The sequence below is a fragment of the Ixodes scapularis genome, unplaced genomic scaffold (assembly GCF_016920785.2).
Source record: "Ixodes scapularis isolate PalLabHiFi unplaced genomic scaffold, ASM1692078v2 PGA_scaffold0__279_contigs__length_252992795, whole genome shotgun sequence".
Classification (NCBI taxonomy): domain Eukaryota; kingdom Metazoa; phylum Arthropoda; class Arachnida; order Ixodida; family Ixodidae; genus Ixodes; species Ixodes scapularis.
Genome location: NW_024609835.1, coordinates 37,374,212 through 37,393,806, shown reverse-complemented (window position 1 = coordinate 37,393,806; position 19,595 = coordinate 37,374,212). Strand labels below are relative to the sequence as shown.

The 19,595-nt window shown below is 46.4% G+C and overlaps 3 protein-coding genes across 4 annotated transcripts in view; 1 reads left to right on the top strand and 2 right to left on the bottom strand.

Moving 5' to 3' along the window:
• Positions 1-5,755, bottom strand: part of LOC8039611 (FAST kinase domain-containing protein 4) — a 52,272-nt gene extending 46,517 nt beyond the window's left edge. Inside the window, exon 1 of the mRNA XM_002413531.5 lies at positions 5,644-5,755. The gene's annotated coding sequence lies outside the window, so the exon portion shown is untranslated. The remainder of the gene's footprint in view (positions 1-5,643) is intronic.
• On the bottom strand, positions 3,919-4,929 carry LOC8039604 (unconventional prefoldin RPB5 interactor). Its single transcript, XM_002413530.3, has one exon. It carries the CDS (start codon positions 4,927-4,929, stop codon positions 3,919-3,921), a length of 1,011 nt encoding a protein of 336 aa, XP_002413575.3.
• Positions 5,756-5,936: 181 nt separating the features above from the next.
• LOC8039603 (NAD(P)H-hydrate epimerase) lies at positions 5,937-18,568 on the top strand. Of its 2 annotated transcripts, none has more exons than XM_029982616.4 (4): positions 5,937-6,261; positions 9,052-9,268; positions 10,269-10,527; positions 16,629-18,568. In XM_029982616.4, the coding sequence occupies exons 1-4, from the start codon at positions 6,134-6,136 to the stop codon at positions 16,844-16,846; spliced, it is 822 nt and encodes a 273-aa protein (XP_029838476.2). In that variant the 5' UTR covers positions 5,937-6,133; the 3' UTR covers positions 16,847-18,568. The 2 variants fall into 2 exon arrangements, with proteins under 2 accessions (XP_029838476.2, XP_002413577.3); XM_002413532.5 differs by lacking the exon at positions 5,937-6,261 and adding an exon at positions 6,329-7,370.
• Positions 18,569-19,595: the final 1,027 nt, after the last annotated feature.

Sequence of the window (19,595 nt, the reverse complement as noted above, 5' to 3'; positions counted from 1 at the left end):
GCATACGTACATCATCATAGATTACCATTTGGCACGCCCCGGTATTACCTTGATTCTCTTGCATGTTTTTACTTCCTAAAATTGTGTTGTTTGCGATGCCTTACTTTCCTCAGCAAGTGCAGAAAAGCAGTTTCGGTCATCTTATCGCTTTAGAATCGCTTTGTCGTCTGCTTCTTCGTCTTCGTGAACGCGTGAGCCCACTACCGTTCACAAGGTAATCCCACTGCGGCCGCAAAAAAAAAAAAAAAAAAAAAAAAAAAAAAAAACGACGCCACTACTCAAGCATTCCGACTCCTCGGACGTCTCAATTACCTTGCAAACAAGTGAACATCTAGTGCAATAGCAAAAGAACAAGAAAATTCGAGGGACCATCGGCTCATTGTAGCACCACGGAACAGCACTAAATGTCATGAAAAACTGAGCTTGGTGGTGCTCAGTCTTGTGCATACCGTTTAATCAGCCATCAAGTAAGAGGAGCTAAATAGACTTTCTCGGTCAGCGATAGTTTTCTAAAAGTTTTTTCATTCTGGTTGACAGCCTGTGCGACAGAGTGCAGATGAACAGCTGGAGAAGCCTGCACACAAAGAATTGATCTACAGAAAGGCCATGCCTGACGCGCCGTAATAATCGGCATCTATCAAAACGAAGCAACCATGCCAGATACCTGAAAGTTTGGGGTGGAGATGATTTTTCGTGCAGTTTCTATTCAGTTTTATTTTGTTTGCACAATATCCGAACGCTAACAGTCGCCCGACGGGGGAAGCTTTTTTCTGCGGTCACGACTGGTGCTAGTGCAGAATGGATCAGTAACACCAGCCTAAAAAACCACAAAATGGATGAGGTTCGTTTGTTACATTTTTGGCGGTAAGTACGTGTTGCACTTCTAAATTGCATTATGTAATCTTTTAGCGTTGGTATGAAAAAAAAAAAAAAAATGAAGGCTGCTTCTGAAAAAAAGTTGTTTTATATCCAGTGGTGCATATCGGGAATCGCTGCTCTTTTTTAGTGATTGTCCTGATATTTTCAAGCACAGTTGTGCTTGAAACATGTCGTTGCAATAACAGTTATAACCACCAAAATACACCGAGTAAAAAGCGTATTAATAACTGCCTCCGCAAAGCAGTGCAGAGGTCCTATTTGAGATAGACCTAACGAATAGGCCGCTATGGAGCAAATGGTCAGAGAGATTCCAGCTTACAGAACACTTCGGCACGCTCTATGTCTCGTGCCCTGTAATCTTACATATTTTAGCTGACATACATAATTGGATATAAATTATGAAGCAAATCGCGAAACAAATCGTAAAACGCTATTTTTCCTGCCGTTCTGTCCGGCTCCGTTGACCTTTCTTTGCCATGCTTCTTTCTTGTGGGAAGACATAATATCCGAGGCCTTTTTGCCCGGTGCTGTTATTATAGCTCTGTGACATACAACATGTGAAGCCACCGATTGAAAACCATGAGTCAACACCTGGCTAAAAGTCTCATGCTAACCCGAAAATTTCCAAACGCCGGGCGTACAACGCGCGCCGACGCGGCCGGAAAATTGAGAACTACAAGTACCAGAATGCACCGCGGCAGCGGTGGCGTCGCGCAACTCCTTGTGAGATTGATCTATTAGTATGAGTTTTTGTTTTCACTGGAGGACTCATTTCTTCCTTAGAAGTACAAACCCTGTTATCGTAGCCTACCTGTTACCAACTCCAAGTGAGGGCTTTTACGGAAATCATCTTTCATTCATATGAACCTATTGAACAGCGGACTCAAGCTCATTTGGGTGCGGTGGCCAGATAGCCCACCGGAGAAAGGTTGAGCGCCATCGTAAGCCGGGGGAGGTGGGGGGGAGGGGGAGTGAAGAATTGATCTGTTCTCCAACACGCATAACCTCACTTGCGCATACTCCTTGAGATAAACTCTATTATCGTATAGGTGGTTACAACATGACAAAAAGCTGGGAAGCAATAATTAAAACAAAACACAAAGCAAATAAAAACAGAATAGTAATGCCTATGACAGGGATGGAACTGGGCAAAGCAGCTTTGGAACAATCTTGGGAGGAGAAGAAAACTGCACTTTGGAGCAGGCTGGGACGAGGCCTTGGACCAAGTTGGGAGCAGCCTACGAGTTTTACGATTGTTAAAATAGAGGCTAATTGTAACCTGAGTTTCAAAAGTAAAGAAAATATGGCATGATGATAACCCCAGGTGAACTTAACAATAGTTTCAATAAATGTTTTAGTTGCAAATATTTTTCACAAAATTATGTACAAATTACACAAAGCATGTGAAGCAAAACTGCACATGACAGTGCGACACGTAATAAAACCGACTTGCAAACAGGTAAATATAAACAGGTATAAATAGCTTTCATTGCCCAGCATTGAGTAGTAAGGTGTACCACCAAATAAAATGCAGGTACAAAAATCATTTTAAATTTTTTAATCACAAGAATAATAAATGTCCTTGCACATAGTATAAATCTATTGGGACTTCATCAATTGTTCACAGATACACTTCACGTTTTCAAGATTATGAGCCAATTTCGCATTAGCCTCTGCCAACAGTACTTGTCCGGACTCAATCGTCTCTATCTCCTTTTTTTTTTTTTTCAGATTCAATTTAACTAATGAGTGTGCATGCTCAAGCATAGACCGCGAACGGATGATGTGTTGTTCAAGTTGTCGCTTTTCTTCCTGAAAACGAGTTCTCTTCGTTCTCCCTTCCCTCCTGCTTGGGCTGGATTACTGGCCTCCAGTACCTTGTAAATCAAAAAAATTAATCACTGTTCTTCCTCTTCTGCCTTTCGTCGCCTTGCTCTTTGACCTCTAGCCTTTCTGTGTGAAGTTTATGAGACTTCTTCACAGCTTGCAGCAAGTTTGCTGTCGAAGGCACTTTCGGGAAATCACAGCCAAATCGCTTCAAAGCGCAATCCCAATCTGTCAGCTTGTATCATGCTCCGTCATACGCCTCACTGCTTGTTCGCCTTTGTTCGCAAGTTTTCTGCTTGGGGCAGCAGCACATGTTTTCTCCACTACTCAGATCTTCAAATGAAGCGATTCCAGGACTTCAGAAAAGCATGGCGAGCTTGCAACAACGGTAGCTAACGTTGGCGGCAGCTAATGTTGGCAGCAGCAACCTTCAGATACAGATTTTCGGATTCGGATCCACTGGCGTTCCATTTGGGCCAGAAGCTCCGGTGTCAATGTTGCCAAAAGAAATTGCGAGACGGCTAATTTCAATGAGGCTCGTTTACAGTTTCAGTCTGGGCGCACCTTGGGGCAGGTTTGTTCTTATTTATACTTTTGTATCAGTGTGGCGCATGAAAAGTAATTAGGCGCACAGTAGCGCAATTTACAGAGCAGTTCCATCCCTGCTACAAGAATACATAATTAGAGCAGAGCTAGATTTCGAGCGCAAATGAATCAGCAACATATCATTATGTCAAATGCCATGGCAAGCGCTCAAGACATGGAAACAAGCCAAGGCTCGAAGCCGGTTGCCTGCGGGCCGCGTCCTAGCAAAGCACGGGCCGTGTGTTTGAGACATCTGCTATAGATGATCATGACTGACTTGAATGACTTGAATGTGAAAGAGGATGCTCAAAGAAAGACAAACAATGGCAGAAATTTATCACATGATTTATGCAATTCAACTGCTTGTGGTCAAAGCACACAAGAATGCTCAACAGCTTGTAGAGAAAATAAAATATCAAATGTCCCAAAATGCTTAGCTGAAAACATTCTCCAGCAAAAGTGAGAGAAGCGATATTTAAGCGATCACAATGGTTTGAGTACTATCATGATATGGACAGCCGTCCAAGCACCTGTCCTTCAGTCACCTCGACGATGCTCACCGACAACGGCATCACAAACCCATACCACAGCCATTGACCAAGAACAAGCCTCGTGGATCCCCAGAAATTACTTGGCCTTCCTCTTCGACTTGAAAAGAGATTTTGGTCTACTCAGCGCTTGAGGAATATCTACATTGGTCACGTCAATGTCCAACGTCGTGTCAGAAGGCGGCTGCACGTCGTGCTCCACCACCGTCCCCGTGAAGGCGTCGTCCCGGCTCCGCTCCAGCCTCGCACTCCAGAGTGGCTTCTCCACCACCTCTGGGGGTGCCCTTTCGACTGCCCTGCCCGCACCCTCGGCCGGACTCTTGAGAATCGACTTGGTGGTGCCACTCTCGCTGCCTCCGAACATCCTGAAGATATCCCCGGGGCTCATGACGATGCTCTCGGTGCTCGTCGACTCCGCGGGGGCACAGGTTTCCGCAAGGCTGGTGTCCGAGTGTGAGAAAGTGATGTGCACACTGCTCTCGTCCTGCCAGCGAACCTTGCGTGAGGCAGCCTCCTCGCTCGTAGAGGCTGACTCCCGCTCCTCCTGCTGCTCCAGGCGATCCAGCATCGCCCAGATGTCCTTATCCCCCTCGCCAACCCGCACGTCCTTCTTCGAACGGTGGTAGTTGCGCACGCTCTTGCGGTGCCTCTCGCGCCAGGCTTCCTCCTCAGTCGGGTCGTAGGGCTCACAGATCTCCGCACAGGCGCTCTCCCTGTGCAGCTCGTCTGTATACTTGATCCAGTTGGAACGCTGCTCCTTCTCTTTCTCCAGGTCGCGCTGCATGCGGCGGCACTGGTCGGCGCGGCGCTTGGCAATGTCAAACGCCTGGCGCGCCGACCGCTGGGCGAACCAGTTGTCGCCGAGCAGCACGAGCACCTCGTTGGTGTGCACGAGGCGACCGGGCATGAAGGCGAGAGAGTTGAGCGGCACCATCACCTCGTGAGTGACGCGGTCGGCCAGGGTGTCCAGCCGCCCGCAAAGGGACTCGTAGTCGCGCTCGAACTGCGCCCAGCGCTCCAGCTTCGTGTCGCACGACTGCAGTCCCTTTTGCTGGGACTCGCGCAGTCGCTCCAACTGGTTAGGGTCCATCGACAGCGTTTCTTCTGGTTCGGAGTGGCACGGGAAGGAGTGTCCGATCTGCAAAACGGGCAAGCAAGTTCCCGTCGGCTTTCGCCGGCTCTGTGTCTTCCGTTTGACGCTTGCAACGGATGCTATTTGCCTCGGGGTTGCTGTCGCGCACTTCACGAATGCCGTGGACGGTGAAACAACGCATACATGAGGGCAGGGTGCGTTCGGGACTGTGCGCACAATGTTTCTCGTTCAATGGCCCAGCAAACTCCTTGTGGCTTGTTTGTTTGGAAATAACAATTGCATAGTTGCAGGCCGGGCAAGTCTGGATAAGTCACCTTCTCGAGCTTGTGGCTTCTTTCCCCTTTTTTCGTGATGACCACCACTTTCTTGACGGATTAGATGGGGGTACCGATGTTTCCACCAGAGCCTTCTACGGAACAGGGATCATGACCACATGCATCTATCATATCGGTAATTATATTTATTTTTTAGTAAACGTCCATGCTCTATTTTTAATGCGTGTAAATGGGCTAGGTGACCGTAGGCACGGTACGCACACGCCGAAAATGAAGCACGGGTACCACGCGTTCCCGACCTCCACACGTCGGACGTTTGGACGCTACATAAACTGACATTCATAAATAAAAACGGATGATAATGATATGGGAACTACAGAACTTTGTTCCTAATTCTAAAGACAGACATTTCGGAAGGGGAAAAGCTGATTCTTACCTCATTTAAGATATCGATGACCCAGCAAGCGAAAGTAACTTGCTTGCGTCCCTTGCGTTTAGTGCTCTCGATGACATTGGAGACTCGTTGAGGCGTTGAGGCCGCCGGTTGCTACCCAAAAGTGGTAAGAGCCAAGGCAGTAAGAAAGTAATTTATTGATGTTATTATTTAAATACGCCACAATTAAAATAAAATTTAAAATCAATATATAAGCTTGCATTTTACTTACAAAAGCCCCATTACTAAAACCAGAAATGAAGGAACACAACTAGCGCCATGCTAAACGCTGAGCAGTATGCAGCTTCTAAGGTGTGAGCGGTGCAAAGCGGCAGCAACGGCTACTCGTGGGCTACTCCTCGGCCCCTTGGCCACCTCTTCATTCGTCGACGCGAGCAAATTGTAGACAAGTAGGAAGTGGAAAGTTTTATTTTTTGATTGTACGCCGACAGGACACGTCACCGACATCTGGTTGGTAATGTGTCGAGCCTAGATGCGTGTCTCAAGACTTGTGCTCAGAGCACTGGTACTCGGAACAGCTGTTCAGCCAGCAAAAGCCTTGGCACGCAGGTTCACCTCGAACCCTGCCCAAAAAATGACCAGAACAGTGAAGTACCTGAGGTAAATATACGAGTACTTTACGTAGCTCATCTCATCAAGGCGGCAGGGTGCTAGGAAAGCAGACTCGAACGTACAAAGCTCCATTTATCTTCAATGACTTTTATCTGACCGCGACGAGGTTTAAGTAGACACCGATTCAATCGATTTCAAAAACAAAATAATTAGGCGAAATTTAGGACTGTTATTTCTTTTAAGCTGGCTAGATGTTCTAAAATTGTATAAAGTGCGCATTTGTAGTTGCGGTGCGTGCTTGCACCCACGCTCCTCGCGCGTGGGATGAAGCAGGCGGGCGCCTGGCGAAAACAACGGGCTCGAACTAAATCTCGGAAGCCGTCGACCGAGTCGATACGGGATTCACAAGACCAAAAACCCTCGTCACAGAGGCGGTGAGACCCAGGGAGAGAAGCACGGAGAAAACAATAGAAAAATTGATCCACAGTCCCTCGCTCGCTCCCGCAATTTGACGGCGCCAGGGAGCAGACACCACGTCGCCGCTTGATGCTATCCGAGCGAGGCCCTTGGCCTTCCCGTCCCTCCTCTTGTTCCCTTTGCTCCCTCGCTTTTTCGCCTCCCGGCTCGGCCCTCGGCGCTGCCTTGGCTGCCTCACACGCGCGCGGTCGTGGATCGATGCTTGGGACCGGCACCGCCACGGCCGCGACGGTAGCGCGCTGCACGCTCCCGTCGTCTGCCCGTGCTCCCACCCGACGCTGCCGACGACTCCTAACACCGACCCTCCGCTCCCTCCCCCACTCCTCCAGTTCGCTTCGTTTGAGCCCGAGTAGTCGCCTAATTTAATCCCACCGAAGATTTAAAAAAAAAAGAAAGATAAAAAAAAAAAGTGCGGGGGAGGATGAGGTTGCTTCATCGGCGAAGGGCCGTCGGCGGTGGGCGACTCGCGGCTGCGGCGATGGGAGGGTGTGGTGCGAATGGCCGCTGCTGTTGACGCCGTACTCGTGCGAAGCGGGAGAAGTTGGCATGGAGAAGAGCGAGAAGAAGCCCATGCGGTTCTCTTTTCGACGGCGTCCCAAAAGCGTCAGCGTCGACCGGAGCGAGGCGCACGCCGCCGACGTCAGCATCGGACAGTACTTGGAGAAGCTCAACTACGTGAGGTACGGCCGCGTGGAGGTGGGCTTCACTGCGGGCACGCGCTCGATGCCGGGAAGCCATACGCGCGGGATGCTGCGGAAGGTGATTTCGGCCTTGCGTATCTTCCACGCTTGAAAGCTGCCGTCCAGTGAAAATTTGAACATATCGTTTTTCGGAGTCTAGTCTACTTCTGTCTGGCGCCCATATGAGAGTAGACTGAAGAAATTCAAATTTTGTGGGTATTTAGCCTGTCTGCTACTACAAGTGATTTTACTTTTTAAAACGCGCTGCGTGTTACTGCATTAATAAAAGAACACACCGAGTATAAATACTTTCTTTGATGTATTCTTAATGTATATCCTAATGACTGTTCTAGTTTGCTCCTTCCACTAGCTTCTACCAACTCGGAGTAGAGTGCATTATTTCTAAATTTCATTTTCTTTAAAGAAAGATGTTTGTAAATCTACAAGACGTAACTATCAAGGAGAGAGAGGTGGTTTTAATGAAGCACTTTGTATCAAAACTTTGGTATGGCATCTGTTGAACAGAGAAGTAACTTTGCAGTGGGTACACGTCGGCATCCCATATAGTCTGTTTTCCATTGTTTGAGGCAGAAAAACATATACTATCATAGTACATGCCTTTAAAGTGGTTTTGAGTAGAAATGTTTTAAGCAGGATTAATAGAGCTACATTAGAAATAATGTGACCCCGAGGGAGTTGTTTTGCTGTGCTAGATTAATATCAAGATGCCTAGATCTGTGCATCACATGTCAGTATAAAAAGTAGCAGTCTTTGAATGAACATAACTGTCTGCTTTTTCGGTTTTCTTTATACTCTGGCCCCGAGGCCGGCCCTACATTATCAAGGCCCTAGGTGATCTCCTGTCATGGCACACCCTCCCCCCCCGCCCCCCCCCCCCCTTCCTCCCTCCATTTTTAGAAAACATGAGTACTAGTGACCCAACACGAGTGTTTTGTCAGACGAGAGCCGCATTCCAAAAGCGAACGGCGATCGAGCATATAGCGTTGTGTCGAGTGCTGCGTTCAAATAAATAAAAAAAACTAAAAATATTAAGAAGGGGGCGGGACAGTGCCCCCTTTTGATAGCGCCCTCAGCGACCGCCCACCCACCCATAGGGCCGGCCCTGTCTGGTTCCAGTTGGTATAAGTCTGCTCTGTGTTTAGCATTAACATTTCACCAGACCAGCTTTCTAAATCTACTTGCATCTCGAAATACGAGTTGCTTTGATTTTTCATAGTTGTACACTGTCTGCCAATGCTGTCCAAGTCTGTTTACAATGAAGACAAACACAAAAAAAGACACCAAAGTTATTGCACGCGACTAACGGTACTTCAAGGCCTTTTTTACTATTATACATAAATTCCTTTTCTCAAAGAAACCAAAACCGTTAATCAGATGTCATCACAACAGAGAGGAGTGCGGACGTCCATCCGCAGCATCCTCTATCAGCGACCTGAGTGAAACCGATTGCACCTTGCGGCTAGAACAGAAAGCCGTGGCAGCAGGTTTGCTCATCAACGAATCGCACATTCGCAGCGCCTGACAATCTAAAGATGAAACCGTAACAGTTTGAAAACATTATCAATGAAAATTGTCACTGTGTTCTTGGTTAACCAGATGAGTCTACTGTTAATGCTGGCACCGGTGCAAATGCCACTTAACCCCCCGTTCCACTGTGCAGCCAGGAAGAGGCCATCAAGATTGACCAGGAGCTGTTCTCCGAGTATGCGTACAGCGTAGACCAGCTCATGGAGCTGGCAGGTCTGAGCGTGGCCACTGCCGTGGCCAAGTCGTACCCGAGGGGCCCCATGCCCAAGGGCGGCACTGTTCTCGTCTGCTGCGGACCGGGCAACAACGGCGGCGACGGGCTCGTCTGCGCTCGCCACCTCAAGCTTTTTGTGAGTGTCCGTCAAACCGCCCATTCTTCGTCGTGGCAAACACTTCGTGCCATTGTAGTTCCACGGATTCAAGATGCCATCCGCAGTAGGAGCAAGCATTTTTGTGATGAAAGCAAGATTCTAGCTTATCAATGCGGATTGTGCACTTTAACGGAAGCAAAGTTGGGATTTCTGTCCTGTTATCATTGCCATACCGTGGCTCCCTCAGCTAAATTTACGAAGTTGTGATGTTGCACGACGTGGACACACTGCCACGTGATGCGACATCACCCGACACCATGCGTTGATACCGTGACGTCGCACGACAATGCGCGACTTTATTTTTGGGCGCTTAATATTTCGCGAATTTCGCGAAGTGTGGGTTTTTGGAACGTCTTGCATGCACGAAATTTCATGATCCGTGCAATGTATTCAGTAACATATGGGTCGACGTATTTGCGTAATAAATTTTTTGCGGTATCTTTTATACATTGCGACATTCAAAAAAATGAGGTCCTCGCAAGAATTTAGTCGCTCGCTGCGTATCACTAATGCGTTCTGCATACGGGACGTTTGGGCAGCAGATCAAAAGAATGTCGTAATTTGATTTCAGCATGGTCGTTTTAAGAGGTCCTGAACTTCGTCGTTCGTAAGACATACAAACTCTGGGGCGAGGAACTTGAGTAGCGTGGTTGCTCATTTGCGTTTGAATCCCATGCTAATCGCAAAACTGTAAGGATAACCAGTAAACTAGGGAGAACTGACAGAGGCCACATAGGCCTACTAAATTGGAAGAGGGCTTATATGGGGCCTCAAGTGAGCCGAAGGAACGTTGGCGATGCGGGACCAAGTGAACCTGTCCAGTGAAGAAAGACGTGTAAGCAGGTCAGTCGTTGGAACAAGACCACTTTATGCGCAGTGCACGGTGCACACAACCCAGACTCGATTCTCGAGCTCGCATGCTCAAATGTGGCACACCAGAAAGCGTGCCGCTGCAAGGGAGTGCGTCCCCCCTTCCCAGGGCTACGAACCGTCGGTGTTCTACCCGAAGCAGTCGAACAAGCCCCTGTTCCAGAACCTAACCAAGCAGTGCCAGGAGATGGAGGTGCCCTTCCTGTCCTTCCTGCCGGACTCGCAGCTCGTCAGCGACTCGTACAACCTGGTTGTGGACGCCCTGTTTGGCTTCAGCTTCAAGCCCCCCGTCAGGCCAGAGTTCAGCGACGTCATGGACAAACTCAAGAAGGTCAAGATCCCCGTCGTCAGCATCGACATCCCCTCAGGTGGGGCCTTCCTTCTCTCGGCGAACTGTCTCCCTCGGTTTCATGGTACTGCACTGATTTCCGAGAACAGGTGGTCGTCCCTAGAGCGGAGATGAGACTTCTTCCATCACATTTACTTGATGTGCAGACATGCATTTTCATAATTATTTGCCTCTTGTGATAACATCCAATGGCACTTTGCAAGTGGGTCCAGACATAGAACACCGTTTCATTGAACACCATTTTAGCAAAGCCGTTTCATCAAACGGCATTTCATAGAATGCCATTTCATCCAACGTTGTCTCATAGAACACCATTTCATAGAATGCTATTTCATCGAACGCTGTCTCACAGAACACCATTTCATAGAACACCATTTCATCGAACCCCATTTCACTGAACACCGCGTACTTCAGCGGTAGGAATCCTAAATTTACAAAAGTTTTCTTTTAACACCGGGAAGATAGCAGTGTTATAATATTCATTTTATTTATAAACTTTCTTTTTCCAGTTGAGTGAGCAACTATTGGCGACGTGAGCGAACGAAAGCGTCGCTGTGGTCGGTCCACCACAATAGACCGATCTCACCAACTATACTTTGTTCCACCTTCAGTCCGAGCGCAGTGGACGCCACGAGCCATCCCAGCCGATCCAGCGCCGAAAGAGAAACGCGTGACCTGCCGGTTGGGCAGGGCGATACAGGGAACTCAAGGTCACACGAAACTCTCTCAACGCTGGATTGGCTGGGACGGCTCCTAGCGTCCGCTGCGCTCGGACTGAAGGTGAAACAGAGTATAGTTTGAGTACGCCACCACTGCGGACATGCATCGTGGGAGTTGTAGTCTTTCTGCACGCTCGACAACTCTGCTGGAGGTCTGCGCGAGCAGAGCACGAGGCGGCATGAGCTATCTCGTGAACTGGCGTCTGCCTCCTACGAACTACAGTTATGGCGGCGGCGTCTAGCATTACGCATGCGTGGAACGCTTGGTGTGATCGGTCTATTGGCCAAATGCTGACTTTGTCGTCAGCAAAGGATGTCTTATCGACGGAAATAAGAGGAATGTAAGAACTTCAATTTTGACGGTGTTGGCAGTGTTGCTTTGAGAGCGCTATGATTTCAGGCTTCCACCTTGCCCATGACAGACACCATCGAACTTGTTGTTCACAAGGTAATGACGTCACGAAAGGTAACCGAACGAGGGCGCCACCGAAACAACTCGCCGCTAATAGTAATAAAAAACTTCTTTTTTTTTTTCTATTTTTTTTTTTTTTTTTTAGTAGATTATGACTTCTGTTCTTAATGTGGCCAGTAAGAAACGGGAACACTGAAGACATCTTTTTAAAGCTGTGATCACTGGGTGCAGTAACGAATGCACGTGCTCATGTCGCATAGTACCCTCTTCATGTTGCATACATAAAACAGAAAAAAAGATGTGCCTCCCATCTTTGTTAATTTATTGTAACCAACAGAACCATGAACCTGAAGGATTTTCGACGTACAGTATATATGTTCTTAAAAAGGAAGCTATTCTCCTAGAATAGAATGAAAATACAAGTAAACAGACAAACACAAAATCAAAAAGGTGCAGCAGAGAATAGCCATTTCCCTTTCCAAAAAGTGCCTTTCATGCGTGAAACAATAGGAGGATCAAGTGGGAAAAAAGTGTGTGATGGAGAAAAACCGCTTACCTTGCCAGAAAAGGATAAGCATCCGCTCAAGTTTCGGTATGGTAGCTTCTTTCTGTGATTTAGTAACCAACATTCAGGTGAAAAAAATTGAACGGGGTAGTAATTCTGTCTCTCGTGATTCAAGAGCAGCTTCAAAACTATTTCAAAAGCAATAATAAAAGCTCCAAAAGTACTGTAATGCTCCGAAATTCAGTAAAGCATTATTTGATGAAACGGCATAAGCGATTAAATGAAACAACATTTGATGAAACGTCCACTTATTCAATAAAACGGCGTTCAGCAAAATGTCTGGTACCCCTTTGCAAGCTTGATGGTAACCATAGATCTTGAAAGACACGCACAGTCACTTAGTTACCTGTAGTAGCAATTTTTCAACTGCAAGCAGTGAATTTTCGGATGTTTGTGCCATCAAGGTCAGGCTCGATCCACATTGCCCACTTCGGTGCGGCTACCTTGCAGTTCACCAGTGGTGGCATGGAGGGCAAAAGCAAGACAATGGGTGACGACAGCCTTACTGATAACTAGTGATCTTGAAAAAAAATTATTCCATGGTTCGCACCTTTAGATAGGTCTGCACAGCGTAGAACATTAACTTTTAAACATGTATAGTCCAGAAAGTATGGCAAATTCTTGTTGTGAAGGGTCCTCCACATTATAGGCCACCGGGCACCAGAAATATACAAATTTCTGTTTTGAACAACCTTCAGTTTGTATCGTGCCACTTGTCCACATAGTATCTGGAATGATAGTGTGTGGAATAAATGTGGAATACTGAAAAAAAAAAAGTGTATCTTTATGCGGTAGCATTACATTTCCTGCAGGTTTCCGACCATCCTACATTTCTGAAACTGTGCCCAAGTATTAGAAATGAAAGCCCTTCTTCAGTGCACTTAGATAAGCGCCATCTCTGGCATTTATACGCATGCAAACATTCTTCTAGCACAAACTGTCAGGGTCGCGACATCAGACGCGATGCGCTGGCTTCTACGACGTCGTCTGTTCCCATTTTGGGACCACTTTTGACAAGAGGATAAAAAAGGGAACAGAACGCGGCGAATCCTGGGCGCTGACATCGGCAGTTTTGAGAGAAAGAACGACAGAAAAGCGGAGAAAGCAAGTACACGAAAGGTTAGGCATGTTCGTTTTGCTGCAACGAGTTGAAGTTGCTTGAGCGATTATCAACTGTACAGTCGAATCTCGTTAATTCAGACTTGCGGATAATTCAAACTACCGTAGCATGCAGGTCCCATCTTATGTGCCTCTATGGGAGGAAACTCCTGTTAATTCAAACTTTGCTTTATTCAAACAAATTTTTGGTCCCCCTTGAGTTTGAATTAATAAGATTCGACTGTATATAGTTTTTGTAACATGCGTGATTCAGGTGTTTTCCTGCAAAGTAAGTTAAAAACAAACAAGGTACAGACCTTACGGGTGATGTTTCGCTGCTTCTTTGTGCGTATTAAGGCGTCGCCAGCGACAAGGGCCCGTTGGAACCACCAGCTGGAACCGCCGATGTCCACATACATGCTCCGCAGTTCTGAAGCGGCTTGAATGCACGGGACCTTTCCCTCTAGATTGTATTAACTCTACGACTTTTGATGCATGGACGGGATAGGACGCTAAACACGCTGGTTGAAGACGTGTTCCAGGAGACACCCCGTGCAGCATTTAACCTTGGCTGGCACTTGGCCGTGCCGGCTTATACAGTGGAATCTCGTTAATTCAAACTCGCAGATAATTCAGACTAACATGCAGGTTCCGTCCTATGTGTTTCTAGGAAGGAAACTCCCGGTAATGAAAATTTTACGTATTACTCAAACAAAGTTCTGGTCCCCCTCAAGTTCAAATTAACGAGATTCCACTGTCTATACAGTGCCTCTGCACTGTTAGGAATATTTCACTTTTCCCAATTATTTTTTAAAAATTCCTGGAAAATAGAACATTCATCATAATCATACGTAGGTAGCCTACCGGAAACCTCTTTAAAAGCAATAATTGCAAGCCCATTCTTCAAAGCTGTTTGCTAAATATGTACTATTGCGGACAATATGAGCTGAAACAGCGCTCTGGCCCGTGCACAATGCTACCTGCGCCGCCTGTCGCATCGCCCCACAAACACGGCGCACCATGAGGCCGAGATAAATTCTCACTTGCGCTCACTGCGCCGCTGCGCTCTTCCGGCCGTCTGCTAAGGAAAAATGTTGGCTTACGGAACCACCATCACAATGCGTGTGCTGTGCAGCCCAGTGTTCAGGTTTCCAGCATTTCAAGAAAGCGCCCAAGTGGAAAATGCGTTGTCACGCTCGTATCTCCTCGAGTAGTGCTGCCTGACGGAGCTCCCTTGGGCCCGAACAGGTGCCGATCTGAATATCATTGAATATGTTTGGAGGCGCATCAAGGTAGACGTGTCACTGCGTCCCGTCTACCGCGCCACTGTTGACAAATTGTGAGAAGCGGTGAAACGTGAATGGGAGAGGCTTCAGGCCGAGCCAGACTTTGTGGCCGCGCTCTATGATTGCTTACCAGAAAGGATGATTGAGAGCCGTGGTTGCGGGTTAGAGGAGAATGACGCGGTATGAACTTCTCTCGTAAGTTTTACTGCACCTCAGGACCCCCTGAACGGAACTTCTGCCGAATGCAACAAAGCTTGCTGCTACGGTTGCGACACACTGTTTGATGCCGTCAACCAGCGCATACTTTTGTGTGGTGCATCCATGATCCAGTTGAACTTCCATGCCGACTATTAATCTTTTGTGTCTGACATTGTCCTCTGCGAATATTCTTTTGATGAAGTTTCATGCTCCTTCTCCTGGCAAATATATGACTGTCACACTTTATTAAGACTAGAAATTTGTAAATAAAACACTGGTGCCTTGTCAGCAACTTGTTTTGTTTGAAACTAACTTGTGGGCCCAGAAATAAAGAAATAGTATTTTTGGACCTTTTTATACAAATCAAAGTTACAAAAACCTTCGCAGTGACATGTATGGTTACCATTTTTTTAAACGATTGTGCTCAATGAAAAAGAAGAAAGAAAAAAAGTAAATATCTTGGAGTCGGCCAAAATCCGGTATACAGATTTTGGCCTATACTTTACAATGTCCTACTTTGTGCATTCCCTTAATCAAAGAAAAACAACCTGGAACATCATTTGATGTGACTTTCATAAACAATAATTGCGGCTGCCATTTAAGATACCTCAACATTTTTCTTCCCCAGTAAGCGTTTTTTCAACGTGATTCTACGTGATAGAATGAAGTAAAACAATTGCAAAATTGGGACGACGACTGTAATCTTCTGTACCTTCCCCCCCTGCCGCCCTACCGCACACATGCCCACTGTCGCACACGCCATCTCGCTATACTCCGTTTCACCTTATGCTGTACCGCAGCGAAGGCTAGAAGCGCGAGCTCATAGCATTGGCGGCTGCCCTTGGTGCACGAGAGCTTGTGCCGCCGAGGTGTGCCCTAGAGCAAGGAGCTCGCGCTTGTAGCCTTTCCTGCGGTACAACACAAGGAGTATAGCAGATGGCAGGAAGAGCGCAGTGGCGCAGCGAGCGCAAGTGTTAATTTATCTCGGCCTCCGTGTGTGCCGTGTGTGCAGAGCCAGGCGACAGGCGGCGCAGGTAGTACCATGCGCCAGCCAGAGCACTGTTTCAGCTCGTATTGTTTGTGATAGTACACGATACAGCAATACTTCCAAGTCCACGAATCCACAAAGTATAGAGTTGATAATTATAGACTTGAGCGTGTTGGTAATCTACATTGACTTAAAACGAAAGAAACACACAAGAGGACGAAACAGACGACACAGTCTGTTTCATCCTCTTGTGTGTTTCTTTCGTTTTAAGTCAATAGAGTTGACACCAGCTTGCGGTGGAGCTAGTCTGACGTAGTTCCACCGCACGTTTCTACATTAGATGGTGTTTCACCCCCCCCCCCCCCCCCCATTCTTGCATGGTTAAAAGCCAGGAAGGACAATCGAACAGTCGAGGGTTAATCTCTCAAGCTCTTTACTGCATTGCGAGCCTTGACAGTGGTGAGACAAAACTCTGAACACCAAGGGTTCGGCCTAGTTTTCTGCCGTAGCATAAATGTCACTAGGTATATTGCAAACCTGCCGAGGTCCAGGTTCAACCAGGGTTGGCTTTTTCAAACTTTTAATGCAACGTTCGACTAAGGTCGAGCTATAATGCATGTGCACGGAAATTAAGAATGAGCTGACTCCATCTGGCAGGGGAGGAGGGTAACAAACTGACTAAATCCTCAAAGTATTGTGTATTTGCTTTTATATTGCATAAAAATTGTGAGTCCTTTTCTAAAATCCGACATAAACCACTATGTAAACGGAAGTCGGGCAGCGCCCATCAGATAACCAACCAAACTTCAAGGCTTGACTACAGTTCACAACACTCCCGAGTGCGTCTGCTTCAGGCTGGGACGTGGAGACGGGCGGAGACGCGGATTCCCTGCAGCCCGAGTGCCTCGTGTCCCTGACAGCACCTAAGCGCTGCAGCCGCAACTTCAAGGGCCGCTTCCACTGGCTCGGCGGCCGCTTCGTGCCCCCTGCCCTGGCTGCCAAGTACGAGCTCAACCTGCCCCCGTACCCGGGCACCGACTGCTGCCTGCTGCTCACGCCCCCGCCTTCCTGAACCGGCGCCCAACGCTCTACGCCAATGCTCATGCACCTGGGGGGGCCTCTGGAGACTCCAAGACGCGGTGCCTCTCGCAGCCACGCTCGGCTTCTAAATCCCTAGGCCCGTCGGTGGGGCGGAGTATGTCTCTTGGGAATCGGAATCGTGTCCGAAATATTCTGAGCTGATCCTCACAGATGGTTCCTCCTGGCTGTTTGAAACCAGGCCCACCAATCGTGTGGTTACTTGTCGATTCTCCGACGAGCAGATTTGCTCCACCAAGAGAGAAGTCTGTGGAATTGAGCCTTGCAGCTTAGAAAATGCTTTGCAGCCTAATTGCTTCAAAGCAAGTTTTTCAGGCGTGCCCATGCCGACTGCTGCCAATACCTTCCTGCTGTTCAGCTTGCAACTGTTCTAAGCGTGTGTTTGCCAGCGTGTGAATCATACCGAGAGAGAGCGCTTCACATTGTTTTCATCCCGTTGTACTACGGTTCGTCATAGCACCACGCATTGTTGTTTCTTCCCGTTGTGTACTCTGTCCCACTGGAGGAGAGTTCCACTTGTAGTGTGTTGCACCTTGTAATAATGCAGCATGGTTGCTCACAGCCCTGTGGTTAATAAACCAAGTCACTTTACTGTTATCATGCTCAGATAATTTAATCAATAGTATTTAAAAACGTGGTGCAGTATTTGAAGTCATCAGATGAAATAGGAGAAGAGAGTTGTAAAAGAGCCCCAGTAAACTTTCGAGGGACGGGTTAACTTTATTGTGAAAAAGTGGACCAATGGCTTGGTTCGTCCATAAATGCAAACATTGCATCAGTGGTCATTAGCTTTTGGGGTGGAGCAAGCTGTAGAACCTACGCTGTGTTGATTGATAATGTGCTAATATTCATAAATCATTCTTGAACCATCAGTACATTTTGTTAATTTGTATAGAAGGCACACATTACATCGTTGTATTCTACATTTCTAACTCTGAATTGTTACTAAATATATGTGACTCCTTCCAGAATGCTGGAAGGAAATATATTAGTATAGCAATATATAGCAAATAAGAGGTGGAACTGACCTTTTAGAAAACAATACCACAGTATGTTTAAATTTCATAGGGAACAGCTAGCTTACCTTTAAAAGAAGCTATAACCTCAAAATATTTCTTGTTACAGTTTGAGCAAAGTGTTGACTAGAAAAGTATCAAACTAGATTAGCCTAATCATGGGAGAATAGCTTCTACAAAACTCTTTCATAGAGTGAATCACATTTAAAACTTTACAATCTTTTGTTTTCTCTGAAATGCAGTAACTAGGAATCATTGTGTGCAATAACAAGTGTTATGTTGCTGCTAAAGCTGTATAAGCCTCATTTCAACACCATGTTCAGCTTCAGAAGTTTGGAAACTGCTGTTACGCATAAACAAGGGCTGATCTTTCCATCTGTTCACGTGTGTAAGAGCCTCACTCGCCATTTTTATTACACAATGCTTTGAACACATTTTTGATAGGTTTGTACTGAATACAGCAGCTTCAAGTGTATGGTAGGCACTTTATTGATTTTTTCCATGAGTTACTTTTATCAGTGGTCCTAGCTTTTTAGTTATTCGTGAGAATATTATTACTGATTTTGTATCCAGTTTGCTTCAATAATTCACGTTTCTTCTCTTGGTTCATGTATCCTTGAAATACCAATGATTTTGCATGGAGGGTTTTCTTTATAAGTAAAATGTGTTATTTATCTCCACTGTATTTCTAAAAACACATTGTCACGACATGCACAAACATTCATTGCTGATGTGATGTTGATTCTACCATTTTCAGCACGGACTCGTTCGTGTCACTTTTTGTATGGGCAGAATTCAAGTATCAAATTATGCTACATTTATTGAAGTCGAAGCAATGATAAAATGCTAGATGCACTCAACAGAGCTTCAGCTTAAAGCAATTTTTGTAAAAAGATAATGTCATACTAGAATGGCTAGTCTGATAGGGTATATCCGGTGGTAGTTTTCGCCAAACTTTGATAACTGTAAAGTAATGTAGCCTACAATCTACAAGAGCATTACAACTACCTTGCACATTCTATAGCTACTTTTAGTAAGCTCACATCAAATGTGCCAGAAAATCTTCCAATGACAGCAAAATAGACACTATCAAAAGGCCCAAACACATTCCTTGCGACAATCTTGTACATTAAGCCATCTGGTACAACTAGGCCAGCAGCTCCTGGCAGTGAAGGTTTCCAGGTTTCCGTTACAGGCCGATTCCAAAAGGAGCCAAAAGCAAACACAAACCTCACCATTGTGCCACATGTGCAGTAAATAAATTATCTGCATCAAAATGAATGCTCAAAGCAATTGTGTAGCAATTTAGACTCTTGGAAATATAGCATATAGACATGCTAGCAGCAATGATCGCACCTTTACATAATCCATTCATATTGCCAGTGCACACGCCAAGAGTGATTAGATAGGTCCCTTCTGAAATCCTGCTGACAATAGAACATTTCAGAAAAATGTTGTATGAATGGAGGTGAGCAGACAAGTGTCTCAAGACTGTTGTAAATGTAGGCACTATTCAGAAGGAACGTCGACTGTGGCACTATTGGACCGCCCATGTCAGATCATGGGTCTGAAGGAATGAATACAGTAAACACGTTTTGGGGAGAAAACCAAAGAATTCTAAAATCGAATCAGCACCCTATGGACAGCACTTGTGGGTTTTTAGTGAGCCACTGTTGTGTTAGCCGGTTGTTTGCTAGCAGACTGAAG

Excerpts from the sequence above, each read along its gene's own strand:
- LOC8039604 (XM_002413530.3), bottom strand. The coding sequence starts at position 4,929 with ATGGACCCTAACCAGTTGGAGCGACTGCGCGAGTCCCAGCAAAAGGGA.
- LOC8039603 (XM_002413532.5), top strand. The coding sequence starts at position 7,237 with ATGGAGAAGAGCGAGAAGAAGCCCATGCGGTTCTCTTTTCGACGGCGT. Across the intron at positions 7,371-9,051 it reads GAGAAGCTCAACTACGTGAG|CCAGGAAGAGGCCATCAAGA; the intron begins GTACGGCCGCGT and ends TCCACTGTGCAG. Across the intron at positions 9,269-10,268 it reads CTCGCCACCTCAAGCTTTTT|GGCTACGAACCGTCGGTGTT; the intron begins GTGAGTGTCCGT and ends CCCCCTTCCCAG.